This window comes from Muntiacus reevesi, chromosome 17 (genome assembly GCF_963930625.1).
Source record: "Muntiacus reevesi chromosome 17, mMunRee1.1, whole genome shotgun sequence".
NCBI classification, from domain to species: Eukaryota; Metazoa; Chordata; class Mammalia; order Artiodactyla; family Cervidae; genus Muntiacus; species Muntiacus reevesi.
Window position 1 is genome coordinate 37147714 of NC_089265.1, and position 22772 is coordinate 37170485.

The window sequence follows — 22772 nt, forward strand, 5'->3', positions numbered from 1 at the left end:
GATTCTTTACCAACTGAACTATCAGGAAAGCCCATTAAGGTGGACAGAAGAACATTTCTATAGTCCATATTTGTTGCTCTGGCCTGCCCAGTATCTATCTTCTTGTCTTTTGGCATCAGAAGCAATATTTCCTGTGATGTACCACCTCCCCCACCCTCAGTGCAAATGGTTTGGGAGCTTGACTCCTTCAGGCTGTAAGAACTGGCATGTGACCCAGGCAAGCACAATCAGAGCAGCAAATTCCTCTGGTTATAGTCATTGATTTCTGGTTGGGCAAATGACCCAACTCAATAACATGATGCTCAATTCTTTGGGGACATTGTTGGAAACTGTTAGGGAGACTCTGTTCCAACTGCTCAAAGGATAGTATGTAAGCAAAGAATTGACAGCCTCTTGCCACCATCAGTGAGAAGATCCTGGTGAGAATGAAACAGAAGAACAGACATATGGAGCAAACATGATACCCTTTGATGACATCATTCAAGTCCATGGATCCAGCTATGCCCAAAGCAAGTTAATTCCCTAGAGCTTAATGATCGATATATTCCTGATTTTGCTTAAGCTTATTTTTTTTTCACTTAGTTACACTTACACACACACACACAAAATCCTGACTAACACAACTTCCAAGGTGAATGCTTGAGTAACAAAGATGATAAAGCAGAGCTTTTGTTTTGCTGAGATGTGCAAAAGCTGGGATGTTACCTCTAGCATTCTCCTTTTCCACCCTTTCCTCACAGGAATTACTTCTGTTATTTCTTCAACTCTAAGTACTGGACAAATATTTAAGAATACCCATTTGAAAGCATACAGAGGTATGACCGGCTCGAGACACATGTATACCATGGTTCAGATCTAATGGAACCAAACGCTTTGTGTTCATTTCCAGTTTCTCCACTAACTGTGTAAACTTGATTTAGTCTCACAGCTTCTCTAAGCCTAAACATATGTGCCTGTGAGGATGAAAGGAGATAATGTTCCTGGAAGTGTTTTGAAATCCATAAAGGAGTAGGAGTTGTGAGTCAGGGAAATCTTGAACACTTCCCACCTTGCAAGGCTGCTATATTACAGAAGAAAACATCCTGAGGGAAGAACACAGCACTTTATCTCAAAGCAAGAAGGCTGAGCTGGGACACATTTTAGTATCAGCAGATCATGATGCCAAATGGAACGTCATCTCTTTGAATGATGATTGAGAACAGCTCAATAACTGATATGACCTCCAGTCTTCCTGTTACCAGAAAGTAAGTTTATGTGTCCAATGTACAGTGAGGCCAAACAATACTAAAACGTGGGAGTTTGGAACAGAGAAAAGTTTATTGCAGGGGTGTGCAAGGAGATGGTGCTCATGCCTTAAAACTCCCAAATCTCCCCCCCAACAAAAGCTCTCAGCAAAGTCCTTTTCTAGAAAAAGTGAAGGAGTAGGGTTAGTTGGTGCAGACTTCTTGGTGTCAGAGCCTTTGTTACTGAGGTCAGGTTATGGTTAGATAACAATGTTCCTGTAAATATCCACCAAACAAATGTTACTCTCCATTCTGACAAGAAATGATGAGGTCCCAAGGCTCAACTTTTCCCCTGTGAGGTCCAGGTCCTGGCTGAAAAGCTCTCAGTTGATGGTTCCTTCAGAACCAGGACCCTAGACCCTGCTCAGCTGTCATCCCTGAGGGAGCCAGGTGCCCAGGACCTCTCGTCTTCAGCTCCTCAGGCCACCCAAATGGTGGGGGGCCAGGTCCCACAGATGACATTCTAGGCATACGGCTGCTGCCATTAGGTCTCAGGGGTGGGGGTAGGGGAGAGGTTCACTGTAGCCTCAAGGTCTGGGTCAGCCAGTTGGTGGCTTTGGCGAGAGCTCTAGAGCCCTCGAGGACACAGCCCCCAGCCTGTTCTCTGGGCCCCTCCACTCACTTACTGGCCTGAAGCCAGGTAAGCTGGAGGGCCATGGGGAAGAAGGCCAGGATCCACCTCTTACCTTACTCTCTGCCTGACGACCACCACTCCACTGAGGGTTGGCTGAATGGCCTCACTAAGGTCACTCCTGGACAGTTGGTTGCTTGTGGGAGGGGCCCACCGTGGCACCGACCAATGACTGAGCAGGATCATTAACGGTCACTCACTGACGGCTGCTTGGGGGGCGGGGGGGCGGGGTGGGGGAGCCACTGAGGAGACAACCAGTGGCTGAGCAGGACCACTAAAGGTCCTGTGCTAACTGTCGCCTAGCAGCAGGGTGGGCGGGCTGGAAGGAGGATGGTGGTAATGGCACACAGCATCCACAGTTTGCTAAGGGCCACTCTTTATTATATTCCCATTGCTTCTCTCTCCTAACCTATCCCTTCCCCAGACACACGCAGACAGTCAAGATTTGTGCCAAAAAATTCAAACATTCCAGATGGGTAACCAACAGGAGACTACCACTGGGGAGAAAATAATTGCATTCAATATAACAGTCATTCTAATCTTTTTAAGAAAGCATGAGAACCTCTTTTAAACATCTAAAATTTTCACAGACCTCTTTCCACATGAAGGAACCAGTTCACTGAGAAAATACTTTATGAATTATGAATTCAGTGCTACTTTAAAGTGAATCTGTATATTACTCATAACAGTGGCAGTTCCTAACACTTGGAGTCACACAAGAATATACAAGTCATATGAGATGCTTGGTGTTCGGTCCCCTCAGGTCAGGGGCAAACAGATGAGACAACCAGGACAGTCCCTACGGGACTGACTCCTTGCTGTTCCCCTGGCAGCTCCCCCTGCCACTGTCTGGTTTCCATGCCAATGTTGTTTTCTTGGTATTCTTAAGAAGGGCACTTGCCACTTGCTCCCTCCATCTGAGGTTTGGTTGTTTTCCACTTCCTTTTGCATTTTGCTTCCTCTCCGGTGGGTGAACAGGAGTTCAAGTTTGTTTTATTATTTCCTAACCTGGGTCACATTCAGGACTCTGATTAAACCTTTGCTATTTCACCTTCTGAACTCCCAGAAGACAAAACTCAGAACTGCAAATAGTACCCACTCAGGTTGTCAAGAGATGCAAAAGCTTTTCCTTGATATACAGCATCAACAGCTTTAAAAAAAATCCACTTGGATATCACACTGATTTTTCTCAATTAATGTCTCTATTTGATCACTATCAACTTCAACTGGTCTACCCGACCATGGAGCATTGTCCAGTGAGAAATCACCAGCATAAAACTTCGCAAACGACTTTTGACATGTTTTATCAGTCACAGCACCTTCTCTATACACTACACAAATCTGTTTCTGTGTTTCAGTTGCCTTTTTACCTTCCTTGAAATAAAAAAACATAACATGCTGGATAAAAAAAAAGAAAGCTCCTACTTAAGTTGTACATTTTAAAGAAGACACTCAGAGAGTATCCAGGCAGGCTCTTTTCTGGACAGCTTATTAACAGAGGAGCAGGGCCAGTAGGGGCTTGTTGCAAGTGCAAATTCAAATGGCAACCCACTCCAGTATTTTTGCCTGGGAAACTTCATGGACAGAGAAACCTGATGGGCCACAGTCCTTGGGTCATAAGAGTCGGACACAACAACAACTAAACCAGCATCTTTTAAAATGCCCATTTAAAAAGCCCAAGGCCTCTCCACATTCCCAGACCCACTGCCTTGAGGGTCCAGTCTTCACATCTTGGTGATAGCTGCTGGCAAGTGGTACCCAGGTCAGAGTTCTGAAAATCCAGGTGTTTGGGGGCTCAGGCTTGAATATGGCTTGAAATGTAAAAATATGGCCAATCATTTTATGGTGCTCCTTCCCCAAGTGTTTCTCCTTGACCTATTACCAAGATTTAGGCTAAGCCCTCACAGGGTTCTGGCACTCTCCCTGGGCTCCCAAGTCAGTAGAACATCTTCTGACCCCCCTCCCGTTGAGAGCTCAGGTGGGTTCCACTGCCATGTTAAGGTTCTGAGTCGAGAAGGAAAGAACAGTCAATGTGACTCTTAAAAGAGATTGTGCTCAGTTGCTAAGTCATGTCTGACTCTTTGTGACCCATAAACTATAGCCCACCAGACTACTCTATCCATGGGATTATCCAGGGAAGAATACTAGAGTAGGTTGCCATTTTGTCTTCCAGGGGATCTTCCCGACCCAGGGGTCAAATCCACATCTCCTGCATTGGCAGATGGGTTTTTTACCACTGAGCTACTTGGGAAGCCCCCTCAAGAGATTAGGGACATTGTAGTTTATCACAACACACACACACAAAATCCCAGCCTAGTCCCATTTCTGACCCTTGTAATTCCCAGAAACCCAGATAAGAAGGTTAGATGGTATAGCACTAGGTGGGGCCCATAATCTGAAGCTCATGGGTGTGGGTGTCAATGCTGTAAGATGGGGGCAAGGGTTAGTCACTAGATTCTAACCGCTTGACTTATTATTACAACTGCTTGACTTCTTACAAATATTCCAATCACAAATGGCATAGTTTATTTTTCCTAAAAAAAAAAATCCTACTAGACCAAGTACCTGTCAATTATGATTTGCAGAAAAAAGCACTATATGCAATACTTTTTTGTGGGTGGAGGTATGGAAAGTTCAATGTCCAAGTCAGTTTGAAAAGCAGTAAGTAAAACAAAGACAGTTTCAGCTACAGGACTCCTCAGAGCTTCTGCTATGTTAGTACACATTGTGGCCTCCAAACCTGCACTAGAAACTGCAACACCGTCTACACCTATATTAAGTTGACTTTTCAGGGAAAAGGGCTTCCCTGGTGGCTCAGACAGTAAAGAATTTGCCTGCAGTGTGGGATACCCAGCTTTGATCCCTGGATCACGAAGAGCCTCTGGAGAAGGGAATAGCAATCCACTCCAGCATTCTCACCCAGAGGAGCCAGGCAGCCTACAGTCCATGGGATCACAAAGAGTGGGACACGACTGAGTGACTAACACTTTCTTTTCACTTTTTCAGGGAAAGCATTCTATGATGCTAGTGTACAACAGAACACGCTCTAGGAAACATTAGAGCAGACCTAACGTAATCTAATTAAGAGGTGAAACAGTGCTCTGACCCAGAATCCTGAAGACAGGCAAGGGTAGAGGTAAGCCACTTGGGCAGTATCATGAGCAGGCCTTGGATTCCTCTCCATCTGTGGCACTTCCTTCCACAGGCCCCAACCACATCATAAGTAAATTGCTTGTGTGTGTGTGTGTGTGTGTGTGTGTGTGTGTGTTTTAAGAGAAGGTGCAGAGGAGTAGGACAAAGAGGATGCTTAATCTTTTATTTGCCTTGCTGCTGATGAAAAATAATGGGAGTTGCACCTGAGATTCTTCATATAAGTAAACATATACACACACAGAAACAGGTATATAACCATAAAAACAAAATAGTGCAAGTTATTTGGAAATAAGAAGAATACCCATCATGTCCCCACCCTAATTCCTGTCATCACTTATATACGTCTTCAGTGCTCTTCCAGGGATAGCTTTTTATGTCACTGTCATTATCATTTTAATTCGTGTATTCCTGGCAATGGAAAAAAGCCCTGATCTTCCTCCCCACTTCTGAGTTTGTCTTTCCAGAGGTGGAAAAAGACAGAACCACGATGGAAAGCACCAACAGACATTGCATGTCCTCCTTTCTTCAAGCTGGCCTCCTACCCTTCCTCCTGTCCACAGCCCACATGGTGTTCCCACTGCCGGTTCTCCTCCCTCTGTGTTACCACCCTGGTATACTCCTCCCACCAGCCCAAGAATACCACTAGCTAAAACGATAAACTTTTGCCCAGTGTCCATATTAACTCTGGCCTTCCAGGTACAAAAGTCTTGCTGACACTGAATTCATTCTTGCCCACTCAATTCTTTTTATTTACTTATGGCTGTGCTGGGTCTTCGTTGCTGTGCGAGGGCTGTCTCTAGTTGTAATGCATGGGCTTCTCATTGCGGTGGCTTCTCCTGTTGCAGAGCATAGACTCTAGGGTGCATGGGCTCAGCAGTTGTAAAGCATGGGCTTAGTTGCCCTGTGGGATGTGGAATCTTCTTGGACCAGGAATCAAACTTGTGACTCCTGCATTGGCAGGCAGATTCTTAACCGCCGGACCAGCAGGGAAGTTCTGTACACCCTATCCTATACCATGATCCTGGAAGATTTTGGATGGTGAAAGATGGCAGTGGGCAAGTAGTTATGTAGGATGTTCTCCCGAGTATTCAGGGAACTAGGTAATGCAGTCTATAGTAGACAACTGTTATTTCTGCCTTCCTTTTCTCTTTGTAAAAGCATTCAGGTTTTCCTTCAGGAACCACTTTACCCATTCCTTTCAATCTACACAGTTTGGTTGAGACTGACATCCCTACCTCTCCAGGGATGAGAACAGGACCCAGATCTGGTCATTGTGGAGTCAGCCAGAGGGAGACACAATTCTGGAGGATTTTTTCCCCCCCATAATGGGTAGAATCTCTATGACCACAAGGTTGCTAAAAACTGAACGTTAAAGAGAATGCCTGATGGAGAAGAAACACTGAAAGCAATACTGGGAGAAGGGAGAGAGCTGAGTTCTGATGACATGCAGTTGCGCACATGGCAGCCTTAGGTGACACTCTGGCATGACGACACGGGAGCTCTTCATTTGGTTTGGGGCACACAGTAGCCGAGCAGTGCTGAGCCCTGAGGCAGCCTGCCTGCTCACTTCACCCTGACAATGGGTCCTGCTAGAACATGGCGAACTTCACAGAGATGCCTGTAGGCACTCTTTTTAACTCTATAGCATGTCATGGGGCAGTGTGACCCCAACCCATTACAGGTGCCACATCTTGCCTCTGGTCTTCTGGCTGAGTCCATCCAAGTAACAGATATAAACATAAACCTTATGACCCATGGAGACATGAACCTGTTAGGTAAAAGACTGCTTTGAATCCTCATCAGGGGTTTAACAGCTAAAAAGAATCCTAAGCATTTAACACATAACCATTTAATAAGTCCTGTCAGTACCAGGGTGGACAGCAGCTCTTTTCCATTTTACCGATGAGGTAGGGGATCTGCCCGATGCCATGTGGCTACAGACTCAGCTATTTAATAATATGCAAACACAGTCTCATTCCTATGCCTGTTACTTCCACAGTGCTCTTCTGAAACTCAAGAAGCCAAAAGCTTTCCTCACAAATGATTGAATTCATCTTTTTTTTTTTAAGTCTTTTAAAAAAACACTTTAAAACCACAGCCACACCAAATTGTAAAAGATCAATCCACTTCACATCAAAACAGGCTAACACAGAAAATTAAGCAATAACTGAGGGTGTGAAGTGTGAAGAAGTGTATGAGAACCTATAGTCGGGGATGCCCCATAGGCTGGGGAAGTCCCTCCGGAGATGCTGAGGCTCTAACATTACAGAGGTGGCTCAGTGAGGAGGGAGGACTTACATGGTTTTATTTTCTAGGCCTCTTATGACAGTGTCACCAAACCACAAATGTTAAAATACAGTCACGTGGCAAATTTCTGAAAGGCTCCTTATAATTTTGCCTTTTAAACTGCTTGGTTGACCAGCAACCCATTTAATATATGACTAGCAATAATTCCTTGCAATTACTGCATATGCTTGGAAATATGTGTGAAGAAACAAACTCATTTATATTGTTTTCAACATTTTAAATTTGAAAATGTTTCATTTTGTAGATATTTATTTTTGCTCTTTTTCTTTGCCTAACTTGAAGCCAGTATTTTTTTTTTTTTTTTTGGTAAGCTTTCCCATTGGTTCTTCAAAGCTTACAGATATTAGGCACAACGCCTTTAACTGCCTAACAGCTAAAACAGCAGAGAGGTGGAAACAGAGCATTGACAGAGAGAGGAGAATTTGAGAAGTATGGGGAGCCAAGTGTACCCAGCGTTTAGAACAACCTGAGGTCAGTTGTCATGACCTGAAATTGGACCCCTCCAAGCAATAAGCCAGGCACCATTTCAAAATATATGGTCCCACCAATATCTTCCCTTAAAGACTAAAGTGATATCTTCAGGAGTCCTACCATCCAAGATGCACCAGGAATAGGCGCCTGCCTCGAACATTCCTCTTCCTTTGGAGCAGCATTCACTCCCAAGAGGAGACCAGTTACCCAAATGGCCTCTGGTGAGTCCAACAGCAGGGCCACCACCCTCAGGATCGTGTGGTGACAGGGTATTCAGAGAGTAGACACATGAAGCTGCCAAATGCGTCATTGTTGGGCTAGTTCATTTAAGTTAGTCTCTGATTTCTAGAAATTCACCTACCTTCATCAGTTTGAATACAGGATTTCACATATCACAGTAGAAATTATTAGCAAACTAATCAACCTGAAATTTTTAGATGTAAAGCCCTTTAAGAGGGTTGAGAATGGGGGGAAAAACACAGTAATAAAGAGTGTCTAAGAGATTTCAGAGAAACATCTTAATGTTATGAGGATGGGAGCGGCATGGAGGAGGCAATGAAGGTCATCTTTCTGGTTTAGGGGGCACCCAAACCAGGAAACTCTGATGGAGTGCAAATTACTTCTCCCCTACTCTGGAGTTGGGTGAGGAAGAGCAGAGGTCCAGGCTGGGTACAAGGCCTCATACATCCACCCTGATTTCCCAAAAGCAATCCAAGTGTGCGGAAGTGAAATATTTATGCCATAACTGCTGGTCAGTAGCTGAAATGGACCAGAAAGCAAGCTGAGCCTCTTACGTCCCAAGATCAGCATCCCCTCCCCTATAGACTTAACACAAGGGCGTCAGCAGAGCAGGATCCACATCTAGAACCACCAGTATCAGAAGAACCAGAAAGACAGGAAGTAGACCATGTGCCGAAAGCTCTGCCCCAGTCCATCTACAGATGCTGACCAAAGGCCAGTGCCTCAGGCATGGAGTCAGGCTATCCAACTATTAAGGGCCAAGTGAAAGACATGGGTTAGAGGAGTCCTGGACCTAGGCTGCTCCTGACAAATACGACAGCCCTATTTGCTTGAGTAAAGGAGTGAAGTGGCTTGGCCTCTGTAAGAGGCCAAACACTGATAAATTATCCCACTCAAATGTCTTCACAGACCTAGTCAACTAGAGTACAGAAAAACTATGCTTGCCTATTGACATTCCTCTTAACTGTTGGTCACTTCTAAAGAACAGGCCAGGGTGGTCTAAACATGGAAACTCTGATAGGGTGCAAGTTACTTCTCCTTCACTCTAGAGTCAGATGAGGAACAGCAGAGGACCAGGCTGGGTACAAGGCCTGTGATGCTGCTTTTCCATCCATCACAGACTGTTAGAATCACCCACCAGCACACTCCCATGTCTCCAAAAAAGCACCAATATGTAAAGTCAATGAGGTCCCACACTCTAATCCACCCACCATAACCAATACCCTGGAAAAATCCACTTCTGCACCCTGCTTTGGCCCCCTCACCTCACCAGTTGAATCCCACCCCCACCTCAGGCACGGCCAAAATTAAAGTAATACCTTAGTACCCTGGTGTTTCCTTTTCTCCATCTACCTACAATTTTGTCCACTTCCTTAGGCCTCCTCTGCTCCAATCGTCTACTTTCCTCCCTGTCTTTTCACACCCTTATCTCTTCCACTTGGCCACCTCGAAACTAACTGTCAGCACTGGCCTTACCCAGGAAAGACCGAGCGGGATGGCTTCCTCACCATTTTTCATTGTAGAGTGACAATGAGAGGACAGGTACCACAGTGCAACCTAAGTTTGGGGGCTTTTTGGTTGGGTCTGTAATCAATGATGTCCTTCACCACTTTTTATCAGAAAAGATAAAGACAAACAAACCAACCACAAGGTTCAGCTGCCCTCTGAGGGCAATCCGGATTTCAGCAGTGCCTCCTCCTGCTGTTTCCCCATTCACATGTCATGTTGCAACACCCTAGCTTCCCCCTCATCCTTATCAACTGTCTTGTTGAATATGGTAAATAATCATGATGGAAGGAGGCTGGCTGGTGTCCACCCAGAATGTAACAGAGAAGGATGGTAGAAGACAGAAGCAGGGCTTGGAACATGACAGGAAGGCAAGGCCATGATTCTGTCATGATCCCTAAAACGTGTATATGTCTTAAAAAAGAAAAAAAATTACTAGTCTTATTGAATTCAGACTGGTCTGTCTCTGTCAACAGAGGGAAGTAAAGGGGTCAAGATAGACAGTCAAGCTCAAAGTGCTGGAATCTCCCATCAAACTATACTAGCGGTAGCTGCACCAACCAGGAACTAAGCTAAGAACAAGGCAGAGACTGCAGGAGCAGAATGTCACTAAGAAGTACCAGTAACCTCCGCCCAAGAAGACCTGTTGCTTCTCTCGGGCACCTGAGAAGGAGCTGACAGCAGGCTGCTTAAATAAATATTAATATTAAATGTGTCTTCCTATTGCCTACAGCATCACCACTACCACTCCAGAAGCAGCTGTACCAGTCAGAGGGCTGGAGACCACCAGATACTTTCATGTTGACAGCAGATGGAGGCTCACGTCCATTATACTGGCTGTAATGATCTGCCCAGTGTCTACATGTCACCCTAAACTGACCAACAGGACCCATTTCCCAATCTTGTCCCAAGGGACAGAAGTTCCTGCTGGACACAGTCAAAGCCATGTGGTTCCTTAGTTCTATATCTGAGCATGGGTGGATCTGGGTTCAAACGTCAGCAGCATTAAATAAAATTACTTTGCCAACAAAGGTCCGTCTATTCAAAGCTATGGTTTTTCCAGTAGTCATGTATGGATGTGAGTGTTGGACTATAATGAAAGCTGAGTACCAAATAATTGATGTTTTTGAACTTTGGTGTTGGAGAAGACTCTTGAGAGTCCTTTGGACTACAAAGAGAGCCAACCAGTCCATCCGAAAGGAAATTGGTACTGAATATTCACTGGAAGGACTGATGCTGAAGCTGAAGCTCCAATACTTTGGCCACCTGATGTGAAGAACTAACTCATTGGAAAGACCCTGATGCTGGGAAAGATTGAAGGCAGGAGAAGGGGATAACAGAGGATGAGATGGTTGGATGGCATCACTAATCCAATGGACATGAGTTTGAGTAAGCTCTGGGAGTTAGTGGTAGACAGGGAAGCCTGACATGCTGCAGTCCATGGGGTCGCAAAGAGTTGGACACAACTGAACCAAACTGAACTGATGTGTGGTAGGCAGAATTTTCAGATGTCCAAGAGTCCTGGCCCCGGCTATTCAAACACTAACCTAGGTACTGCTGTGACCAGATGACCTTAATATAAGGTATCACAAGAAGTCAGATTCAAAGCATGAGAAGGATTCAATGCATCATCTCTGGCTTGAAGATGGAGGGAGTTAAGTTACAAGGAATGCAGGCAGCCTCTATGTACAAGCTGAGAGTTGCCCGCAGCTGACAGCCAGCCAGAAACAGGAACTCCAGTCCAACAATTCTGTCAACAATCCAAATGTGGTTGGAAATGTATTCCTGCCCAGAGCCCAGCACCTTGACATTAGCCTTGTGAAGCCATAACCAGAGAATCCAAGCAAGCAGACCAGGATCTCTATAGAATTGTGGATGATAAATGGTACTACTTTAAGCTACTAAGTTTGTGGTAACTGGTTATGCAGCAACAGAAATCTAACACAGCATGTAGAGCTCTCAGTAAGTAGACAACCACAGTTCAAAATGGCCTGATCTGTCAGTGTTAGCTCCCCACTCCACATCCTCCCACACCCCCAGACATGAGAGCACAAACTTCCTCTGGACCCCTTTTACTGAAAAAAAAAAAAGGGTACTGAGCGACCTGGGGAGGTAAAGACCATGCCTTACTTCAAAAGTTCATCCTGGTAGACAATATCATTTGGAATCCTAATGGAAATATCAGGTATTTCCCCTACAACCGATAACTCTGAACCCCCTACACACACCACATGTAGCCTCTACTAGCAGCAGGTACAATCGCCACAAGTCCTGAATGTTCCTACACATTCCTGCTGGGGAGGTTTTTATCCTGGCCCTTACTTATCATGTGTTCACACCAAGCAGTCTTGAGGGGTGAAGTAATGTCCCCATCCGGAACAAAGAGCAGGCTTGTAAGAGGTGGAATTCCCACATGTGCATGTTCCTTGCCTGTGATGCAGACCACTGATGTGCATAGCAGACCCTCCACATCTTGTGGGACTTGGAGAAAGAAACCAGTGAAGCTCATGCTGCTTCTTGTGCTCTGAGTAATAAAGCTTTTTGTCTATGACATGAGATTTTCATGTTTTCTGCTAGCATCCATGAAACAGTAATAATCTACCTTACTAGCTTGCAAGCAGCATAAAATTCCAGACTCTGATACTTAGATATTGAAATCAGGAGAGCTAATATCGCTATATTATCAAGTTTCAAAAGGCACAAAATATCCTTTTTTAATTTTTCTTGTGAGGATAATAAAATCTACATCACTGGGCTATTGGGAGAATAAAATGAGAACACGCATAGCACACCCGAGATATGGAAAACATCCAATAACTTTTGTTGGACCCTTGCACTCCCTAGTCATTCATTCCCCAAAAATCCATACAATGAACCAGATGGGGAGCAGTGTATCTCCAAGATAGCAGTCCATTCAGAAGACAAGGGATAAAATAGTCTAACACACCAATTTCTGACATTTGCATGACATGACATTATTCATAAAGGGGTTCCACTCATAGTATCTCATTTAATCCCTACACAGAAACCAAGATTCAGGGGGGTCAGTCCTTGCAGAAGGAACTGTAAGAAACTCCAAAAGTCTGGAAGATAGCCATATGGCGGAAGCCTGAGGATGTGGGCTCAGGAAGCAGTGCTAAAACGCAGCTGTGATGCTGCAGCAGTACAACTGTGTCCCGAAGGCACACTCTTCATCCAGGTAAGCCGAGGGAGCTCCCGTTGTGACTGGGCCTCCTGAGGAATGTCTGCCCCAGAGAAATGGCTGAAAACCACAAGGTAGAGAGACGTCTTTTGGTCGGATATCCTGACTGTTTTCAAACAGAAAGTTAGGAAAGTCCTGGATGAATCTGGTCCCTTTGGTTCCTCGGCAGCTTCTGCGTTGTCCAGAAGCCTTTGGGCCTTTCATCTTCTGACAATATCACTTGAGGGTCTTGCTAAGGTTGGAGAAGCCAACGCCAACACAGGTCATGAGCACTTTATCCCCTCCCTTGAGTTCTTCACCACATGGCTTGGTTTCGATTTTAAACATAATCTGGAAAAAGCTCTTCAAATGTCGCAAAAATTCTATCCTAAAAAATAAAAATTAAAATTTAAAAAAAGGGAGGGGGAAAAAAAGGAGGGAAGAATGAAAGAGGAATTTGATTTAAAAAAAATTCTTCTCCTCTGCCAACCTAGAAGATCAGGAGGAAAGATTGAAATTAAGAAATTCTCATCAAAGCCAATTAAATAGCGTTTATTTACAGCCTACTAGATTTCAAAGGTGATTTTAGACAGCTTGCAGAGATGCACACAAGACAAATTCAGTAAATAAATGAAAAGTTTGGAGGTTAGTCCTACAAGCACATTAGAGTGGACATGAATATGGCATTAATCTTCAAGTGGTTCATACAGAGAAACACATGCTTTGATGATTCACAGTATCATGAAGCTAAAACTAAGCAGAGTAACTGCTGCTGCTGCTGAAAGAGATAAGCTGCCCTCTCCACTGTTTGATCTTGACAGGCCTTTCATTCACTCAACAAATATTTAGAGTGCCTACTATGTGCCAGGTACTGTCCTTGGTGTTGGAGACATTCCCATCAACCAAAACTTCCTTCTCTCATGAAGCTTTCTGGCTAGTGGGGCAGACAACACAAATGTCGGTATAAAATATTTGTGTGTATATGGCAGAAAATGTCAAAGTGTTAGTCTCTCAATCATGTCTGACTTTTTGCAACTTCATGGCCTGTAGCCCGCCAGGCTCCTCTGTCCATGGAATTCTCTTGGCAAGAATACTGGAATGGGTAGCTATTCCCTTCTCCAGGGGACCTTCCCAACCCAGGGATCAAACCCGGGTCTCACCCATTGTGGGGAAGATTCTTTACCCTCTGAGCCACCAAGGAAGCCCCATATATGGCAGAAGGCAATAAATAAGGTGACCAGGGAAGTACTCACAAAAAACATGGACAGGAGTTCCAAGGAGCTCTCTCTTGTCATCTTCCTTAAGACAGAGTGATGGCTTCACCCCAAGAATACTGTGAGAAAAACAATTCTGTGGAAGGACCATGGTTCAGGTATACAGTCTTCTACTGGTCTGGCCTAGCACATCCTGCGTCACTCCAGCACACTGACCATAGGACTGACCACAGCTCACTAAACAAGCAGCTTCCTGGAGGTTTCAACCACCTGGCAATTGGTGAAGAGAAAATGTCCACGTCGGAGAGTACAGAACTACAGGCCACAGGTCCCCTCTCCACCCTTTACCAGGCCTTGTCTCCCCAAGTAACTCTCCATCCCTGGTGACTCTTACCAGCCCAACTTGGGAAACACTGGTTTAGTTAACAACAGACGACCTGCACATCTCTCATGAGTACTTCAGTAACCTGGCGTTGTGCTGCCTCCCAACCAAACTGTCCAAACGCTCGCCATCCAGAATGTATGTGGAATCACCCCAAGAGCTTTCAAAATACTGATCCTGACATGTAGGACCAATGGAACAGAACTGAGAGTCAAGAAATGAGCTCACACATTTATGGTCGAATAATTTTCTAAAAGGTGCCAAGGTAATTCAACAAGAAAAGAATAATCTCAACAAATGGTGTTCTAACAACTTCACACATAGAAGAATGAAGCTAGGCCCTTTCCTCATATCACACACAAAAATTCACTCAAAACAGACCAAAGACCTGTGTGCAAGAGCTAAAGCTATGAAATTCACAGAATAAAACAGGTGAATATCTTTATGATCTTGGGTTAAGCAATGATTTCTTAGATACAGAATCAAAAGCAGAGTGATAAAAGAAAAAATAGATATATACCGAACTTCATCAACATTAAAATCTTGTCTGAACATTATTAAGAAAGTAGGAAAAAAATAGAAAAAAAAGAAAAAAAAAAAAAGAAAGTAGAGAGACAATATCCAGAAAGGGAGAAAATACTTGCAAATCATTTACCTCATAAAGGTCTGGTGTCTAGAACATATAAAGAACTCTTACAACTCAATAATAAAAAACCAAATAACCTAATTTTAAAATGAGCAAAGGATCTGAATAAAAATTTCTCTAAAGAAGATATGCATAACAGCATTAAGCATGTGAAACTCAACATCATTAGTTATTATGGAAACACAAATAAAAACCACCATGACATACCACTTCACAAACCAACAGAAAGGCTGGGGGGGAAAAAGGTAATAACAAAAGTATGGGTGAGGATGCGGAGAAACCGAACCCTCAAAACACTGCTAGTAGATATATAAAATGGTACCACCACTGTGGAAAACACTCTGGCAGATTCTCAAAATGTGAAACAAGGAGTCAGGTACCATATGATCCTGCAGTTCCACTCAGGTATATACACAAGAAAAATGAAAACATATATCCAGACAAAAACTTGTACACAGCATCAATTCATAACAGTCAAAAAGTACAAATAACCTAAATGACCATCAACTGATGAATAGATAAACAAATTGTGGTTTATCTGTAGAATGGAATATTATTCAGCCATAAAAAGGAATGAAGTATTGATATATGTGATAATATGGATGAACCTTGAAAACATTCTGCTCAGTGAAACAAGCCAGTCACAAAGAATCACATATTGTTTATGTCTATATGAACTGGACAGAACAAGCACATTTATTACAGCAGCAGAAAGCAGATTAGGGGTTGCCTGGGGCTGCAGAGGGGGGATGAGAGGAATTGGGAATAACTGTAAATAGGCAAGACTTTCTTTCTGGGGTGGCAAAAATGTTCTAAAATTAGACTGTAGTTACATTTATATGTCTCTGTGAATAAACTAAAAACTCACTAAATTGTACATTTTAAATAAGCTGTGTGGTATGCAAATTATATCTCAATAAAGCTGGTTACAGGACTGGAAAAGGTCAGTTTTCATTCCAATCCCAAAGAAAGGCAATCCCAAAGAATGCTCAAACTACCACACAATTGCACTCATCTCACATGCTAGTAAAGTAATGCTCAAAATTCTCCAAGCCAGGCTTCAGCAATATGTGAACCATGAACTTCCACATGTTCAAGCTGGATTTATAAAAGGCAGAAGAACCAGAGATTAAATTGCCAACATCTGATGGATCATCAAAAAAGCTAGAGAGTTCCTGAAAAACATCTATTTCCGCTTTATTGACTATGCCAAAGCCTTTGACTGTGTGGATCACAATAAACTATGGAAAATTCTGAAACAGATGGGAATACCAGACCACCTGACCTGCCTCTTGAGAAACCTGTATCCAGGTCAGGAAGCAACAGTTAGAACAGGACATGGAACAACAGACTGGTTCCAAATAGGAAAAGGAGTACATCAAGGCTGTATTTTGTCACCCTGCTTATTTAACTTACATGCAGAGTACATCATGAGAAACGCTGGACTGGAGGAAGCACAAGCTGGAATCAAGATAGCTGGGAGAAATATTAATAACCTCAGATATGCAGATGACACCACCCTTATGGCAGAAAGTAAAGAAGAACTAAAACAGCCTCTTGATGAAGGTGAAAGAGAGTGAAAAAGTTGGCTTAAAGCTCAACATTCAGAAAACTAAGATCATGGCATCCGGTCCCATACTTCATGGCAAATAGATGGGGAAACAGTGGAAACAGTGGCTGACTTATTTTTCTGAGCTCCAAAATCACTGCAGATGGTGACTGCAGCCATGAAATTAAAAGACGCTTACTCCTTGGAATGAAAGTTACGACCAATCTAGACAGCATATTAAAAAGCGAGACATTACTTTGCCAACAAAGGTCTGTTTAGTCAAGGCTATGGTTTTTCCAGTGGTCATGTATGGATGTGAGAGTTGGACTGTGAAGAAAGCTGAGCACTGAAGAATTGACGCTTTTGAACTGTGGTGTTGGAGAAGACTCTTGAGAGTCCCTTGGACTGCAAGGAGATCCAACCAGTCCATTCTAAAGGAGATCAGTCCTGGGTGTTCATTGGAAGGACTGATGTTGAAGCTGAAACTTTGGCCACCTGATGCGAAGATCTGACTCATCTGAAAAGACCCTGATGCTGGGAAAGATTGAGGGCAGGAGGAGAAGGGGATGACAGAGGATGAGATGGTGGATGGCGTCACTGACTCAATGGATATGGGTTTGGGTGGACTCCAGGAGTTGGTGATGGGCAAGGAGGCCTGGTGTGCTGCGGTTCATGGGGTCGCAAAGAGTCGGACACAACTGAGTGACTTAACTGAATTGAACTGAAAGTTGGTTAAAATTTTGTGAAGTTAAGAAAAAAAAGTACTGATCCTTGGCTCCCATCCTCACATGGTATTCCAAGCTAAATCTAAAGTCTATTGTATGTTCCACCATCTCCTACCCCTCTGTCCTCATTAATCTAGACAAAGGAGGGAAAACACACACACACACACACAAAACCTGAACAATTGCATATCCTCTCTGCTTGAGACAGGGGTTACAAGATGGAACAGTAACCACCCTGGAGAACAGGGTGATGAGTGTATGCTCACAGAATAATTCTTCACTCCTTTGCTCTCTCTTCCACACTGAATGGTGCTATTTCATTTCCATCTTTAAAGTAACATCCTATTTGCTGCCTAATCTACAAAGTCTTCTCTAGTCAATGACCCCTCCAGGTTTCCACAGCATTCTTGGCTCTGCTTATGGAGTCTCATGAAATGCTCATGTATAGCTGTCTCACAATTGCCCCCTGCCCCCTCTTGACAAATTATATAAGCATCTCCATGGCAATGAACTTAACCCATTATACCTGCCAGGCACTATATAAGGCACTCAGGAGAGGGGTAACCAACAGAAACTGGGAGTTAGGGTTCAGGTATACTTCTGAGAAATGACTTCAACATTCTGAGCAATTAAGCGGAGTCTCTTCTTCCCCTGCTAGCTTTCCCATTTAACTAACCAATTGAAATTTTCAGATTTTTGCTCTCTGTCCCAGCCTTACAACCTCCTCAACCCCGCCCTAGGAAAAAAAGAAAACAAACACATCAAACCCACAGATAAACAGTCCACATCTGTGGGCAAAGCTTCCAGCTGGCAATAACGAAGAAAAAGCCAGCCATCTCACCCACTCGTCTGCATTCTAAGAAGCAAACAGCCTGTTCTCTCTTGCTGCTGCCTCGGTTCTAATACAGGCCCGAGAGCCTCCCCAGCCTACTTCATTCTTCCACCTGAATTGCTCAACTGTGCTAGAAAAACCAGACACCCTCCCCATCTGGCAGAATTCCTAAGAGGCCACAGCCTGCTTCTGATCTCTTGGAGAAGGAGGACAGAAACACAGGCTTGAGTGTGCAGGCCTGAATAGTTGCATGGGATATTTGTAGCCTTTGGAAGTGTTAGAAAAAGCAAAGTCGGTTCCACTTCTTACATAATGTTCTGCCAACCCTCCAGCCAGTCTGAAGAAGCCTGTGTAAGGGCTGGATTAAGGTATGTCTTAATGCTCCCCTTCACCTCCAGTCTCATTATCCCCAAGTCTCTTGCTGCATGGGATAGCAAAAAGCAAACATAGCTTTTTTTTTTTGCTATGAGAAATAACCTCCGACAATATGGAATCCTAATAATCTCCTTAAGAAAATGAAAATCAAACAGAATAAATTCACCCACCTCTCACCCACCTCACGTTCAGGGCTGGTCCACATCCTCCTCCACAGCCGCATGGCTCAGCAGGGCCACAGCCACATGTTGGCCCTCAAGGCACCACTCGCCTTTCCTTCTCTTCCAAACACCATACAATAGACCCACACCTCCTAGATATACACCCCAGCCACAGAGCCAGGCAGAAGAGGCACCCAGGGGATATGGAGGACAGCCCTGCTGCTCCTCTACGATAACCCCCACATGGTGTGACTGGCAGCTTCTCAGATTAACCATTTTAGGCAACTGGGACTATGCAACTCCTGTGCAGAGAATTTAAATCCTGACTCAGAGAAGTATCCAGAGAGAGCTTTCCCCACCCCAGAACAAAGTGATTTATATATATATACACATATATATTAACAACCTAATTTCTGTGAATGCCTCAAGTCCATTTGACAAGCAGGTTTCAGAGACTCCTAGAGCACAGAGGTAATTTTTCCTGGGTATTTTCCAAGAGCAGGTTGTTCCCAACACCACTACTGGTCAACAGGTGAAGGCCACTGGGCTCATGGTCATCTGCCCGTTTGATCCCAATTGCCTACAACTTGCCAGGTTGCCTGGCACTGCCCCTTAAAATACAGCCCCTCTTAGCAGGTCCCCCTCTAAAGTCTGGCAGTGAGAGGAGTCACAGTGAGCGCCCTCTGGCAGCTCCACAGACCAAACCACGCCAGAGGGTCCTGCCCCCTGCTCCACCAAGCCTCTCAGACACGGGAATCACCTACCTCTGGGGTCTAAGGAGTTGATCTACAAGCTGAGGGGATGGAAGATCTGGGGGTGGGAAGAGAATCTGCTCAATGCGGCCCCCTGAAGTCACTACACGGAAGCTTTTAGATGTATTGGTGGTACTTCTTCTGCCAAAGAGCAACTTTCTGAAAGGCCCACTGACCTCTGCTCCAGAAATGATGTTATTAAACTCCATTTTAAGGCAACAGGAAACAGAGAGCCAGACAGGCGGCACCCTCACGAGATGTGGGCCCCAGGCCAAGTGCAGCCAAGAACTAACTATGAGCAGGTGGCTGACCTCTTTTTCATCTGAAAAGTAAGGATATCACTTGTTTTTACCATATTCCAAATGTGTTCTGTTGCTCAAAGAGCACAGTAAGTTGGCAGGGCTCTGCAGCATTTAAACCACTCCCCAGATGTAAATACAGCAGCATGTGCTGTGCTGGCTCCTAGAGAGTTAGGCAATGAACCCAAAGAGCAGCAGGCTCGACCAGCAGCTCCCAGTACTCCTGCGCATCACTCGCCTTGATCCTCACATCGCTGTGCTACATGCTGGGTTAGCCAACCCCATCAGTCAGCGTCTGACAAGGACACCAGGCTCTCACTCCCCAGCACTTCAAAAATCATATAAAGATGTCAATTTTAAAACTGGACTAAAACAAAGTGACATGGTTTACTTTAGACTTCCAAAGACAGACAGAAGGAAATTATTTTATGACAATTTGAAAGAAGGACTCTGAGAAGATATAGCATGGCACCCTTGCTCAGGCAGGGAGGTACCTGGAGTCCAATAACAGACATGAATCCCAGTCTACTGAAGAGCACAGTGGGTCAGCGACAGGACGTCAGAGTTCAAAAACCTCAGCTGCTGACTGTGTGAGTGACCCTGCGCATGTGACTCGACCTCTCTGTGTCTCAATCCCCTCATTTGTAAAACAGAGTATGTAACAGTACCTGTCTTTATCTAAACCCTTGTGGGATTATCATGAAACCTGAATGAGTTCGTTATTTGTAAAGCACTTAAAACAACACCTGCCCAAGAGTGAACCCTGTAAATGCTGTTAAATAAACATCCACTTACAGAATTCTTGGGAACAGTAAGTAAAATATGTGTAATCTATTTATTAACGTGACTGAAGGAAGCTGTAATAAATTTTAAAAATTAGTGGATGCAGATCTAGAGATAGACAATTTACAGCTGACTTCAGGCCTGAGATCACCCAAAGCAACTCCTCCTGGTGTTGAAAATAACCTAACCAGGAGACTGGACTTCCCTGTGTGTCGAGCACTGATGGAGCTTCCCCAGGCATGCTGTTTGGAGCGCTAAGCACCCAATCTCTAAAAAACTCACTCCACCTCCACAAGCCCATGACTTCAGGACCAATGACTTTCTCTATGGATGAGACTGAGGCTCAGAGATGCCAAGGACCTTGTCCATGGTCTCCCAGCGCTGCAAGGTACAGCCAGAACTGAAATCCACATAGGCTGGGCTCCAACACCAGTGCACTGGAAGAACACAGAGAGCTGTGGTCACTGCAGTCTCCGATCATAAACGGTTTCTGAAAGTGCTAATTAAGATGCTCATTGATATGTAACCATAATTTTAAAGGAAGTACAAACTGTCCCCAAACTGTAAAACTAAGCTTTTTGAGGGGAACGTAGAATCACCATTACCAATTGTAAACCACCCAGAACTCCACAAACTGAAAAGAAATAAGATTCTCCATATTACCACCATGTCATCCAATACTATTTCATTCTACTGGGGGAAAAAAGAAATCTCTGGCTCTCCCAAAGAATTTCACACATATTGACTTACTTTCTCAAGTAACACAGAAAATCATTACCAGTCACATCCTGCAATAAGAGAGAAGATGAAAGGAGAAAAACAAGGGACCCTTATTTTCCAGAAAGCAACACTTGGAAAAAAAACTATCCTGCCTGATCCCAGTGCTCTGTAAACACATTTTTAAAGTTATTTATACAAATCTAAATGTGCAAACTGCCAGAAGAAATACATTTCTTTAAACCAAGGAGGATCTTGCTTCTGGTTTTCTTTAGAAATCTGAGGTTACATACAGAAAGCAGATTTTTATTATTTTAACCGCACATAAAAATAAGTGTAATAGTTTGGTCTCCAAAGTTCCTGAATCCAATGGGAATAAGCTGTCCCCTCACCACCATCTACCTGACAGTGGATTCTGTCCTTTTCACCATTAACATAATGTACGTAATGCCTGTTTGTAAACAGGGGATGATAACTTTGTCTGCCCTGCAGCTCATGTATTTCTTCCCACCTTTGCCCTGTATTTCTTCCCACCTTTGACCTGCATCACTTTGGGCTTCTGGAGCTTTCCATGACGATTAAGGGAAGAAGGGTCCCAAACAGAAACAGTTTTCAAAAAGAGACCCCCCTCCCACCACCACCCTGTGCCAGTTTACTAAAAGATGAGAGGCTGCCCTTTCCAAGCCCCTGGCCACCCCTCTTGCAGGAAGCCCTGGGAGGTGGGTAACCCGGAGGAACATGTCCTGCGAGCTCCAGCCCCAGGGCTCAAAACACAAAATTTTGCAATTTGTCCCACTTCTGTAAAGCTCCATTCAGAGCAGACTACTTTGTTTTCCAGGAGATGTGTAATTTTAGGCAAGGTTTCTGGAAGACAAGACACTGCAATTAATGTTGAGTGAGGGAGTGTGTCAAGGACACAGGAACTTTTAAAAATGTCCAGTCACATCTTCACCATCTCCACAGAGTTTGCTGACCCTTTAAAAAGACTATACAAGGCTCTGTAGCAAACTGAAAAAACAAAACAAAACTCTAAAGTGAGAGGAAAAAAAACCGTGTCAAGGAAAAATAAAAATATACATTCCATTTTTCACATAATGTTCTGCCAAACCCCATGCCCCACGACCACACACATTTCTAGACACTGCCTCAGGCTGGGTGAGCGGCCAGGCCCCGAAACCAAGGCTGGGAAAGTGGCAGCGATGAGACTGGCTAAGAAGCTGGAGTGGGCTGTGGGGGTCACACAGCCGCCAGTCACTTCCAGCAAACCCTCACCGGAAAGCCAATCTCTGCACTTAGGGTGCTGTGCTAACTGTGAAGTCTTTCTCAGCAATGTTGATTCCTCATGTCAGCATGTCATTTAGGACTAGTCAATTTTCAGATTTCCTGTCCTGTGAAACGTTTAACTTTACACAAGTTATCAGGAGATAACGTGGTCCTCACCAGTTTCCTGCTTATCTGTCTTTCCACACTGCTAACAGAATGTATTCTCTTCCATTTCCTTGTTTCAGAGAGCTATCCACCATCAACTCACAGGGAAAAAAAAAAAAGCCTTCAGAAGAATCTCC

At 44.2% G+C, this 22772-nt stretch overlaps 2 protein-coding genes across 3 annotated transcripts in view; one reads left to right on the forward strand and one right to left on the reverse strand.

Moving 5' to 3' along the window:
* The window catches only part of AK3 (adenylate kinase 3), a 274466-nt gene that overhangs the window by 128580 nt on the left and 123114 nt on the right, over nt 1–22772 (forward strand). The gene's annotated exons all lie outside the window — the stretch shown is intronic.
* RCL1 (RNA terminal phosphate cyclase like 1) overlaps nt 7454–22772 on the reverse strand; it is a 69255-nt gene continuing 53936 nt past the window's right edge. For both annotated transcript variants that reach the window (XM_065908001.1, XM_065908002.1), the window contains one exon: nt 7454–13160. In XM_065908001.1, the coding sequence (XP_065764073.1) occupies nt 13010–13160 (151 nt within the window). In that variant the 3' untranslated portion in view covers nt 7454–13009. The remainder of the gene's footprint in view (nt 13161–22772) is intronic.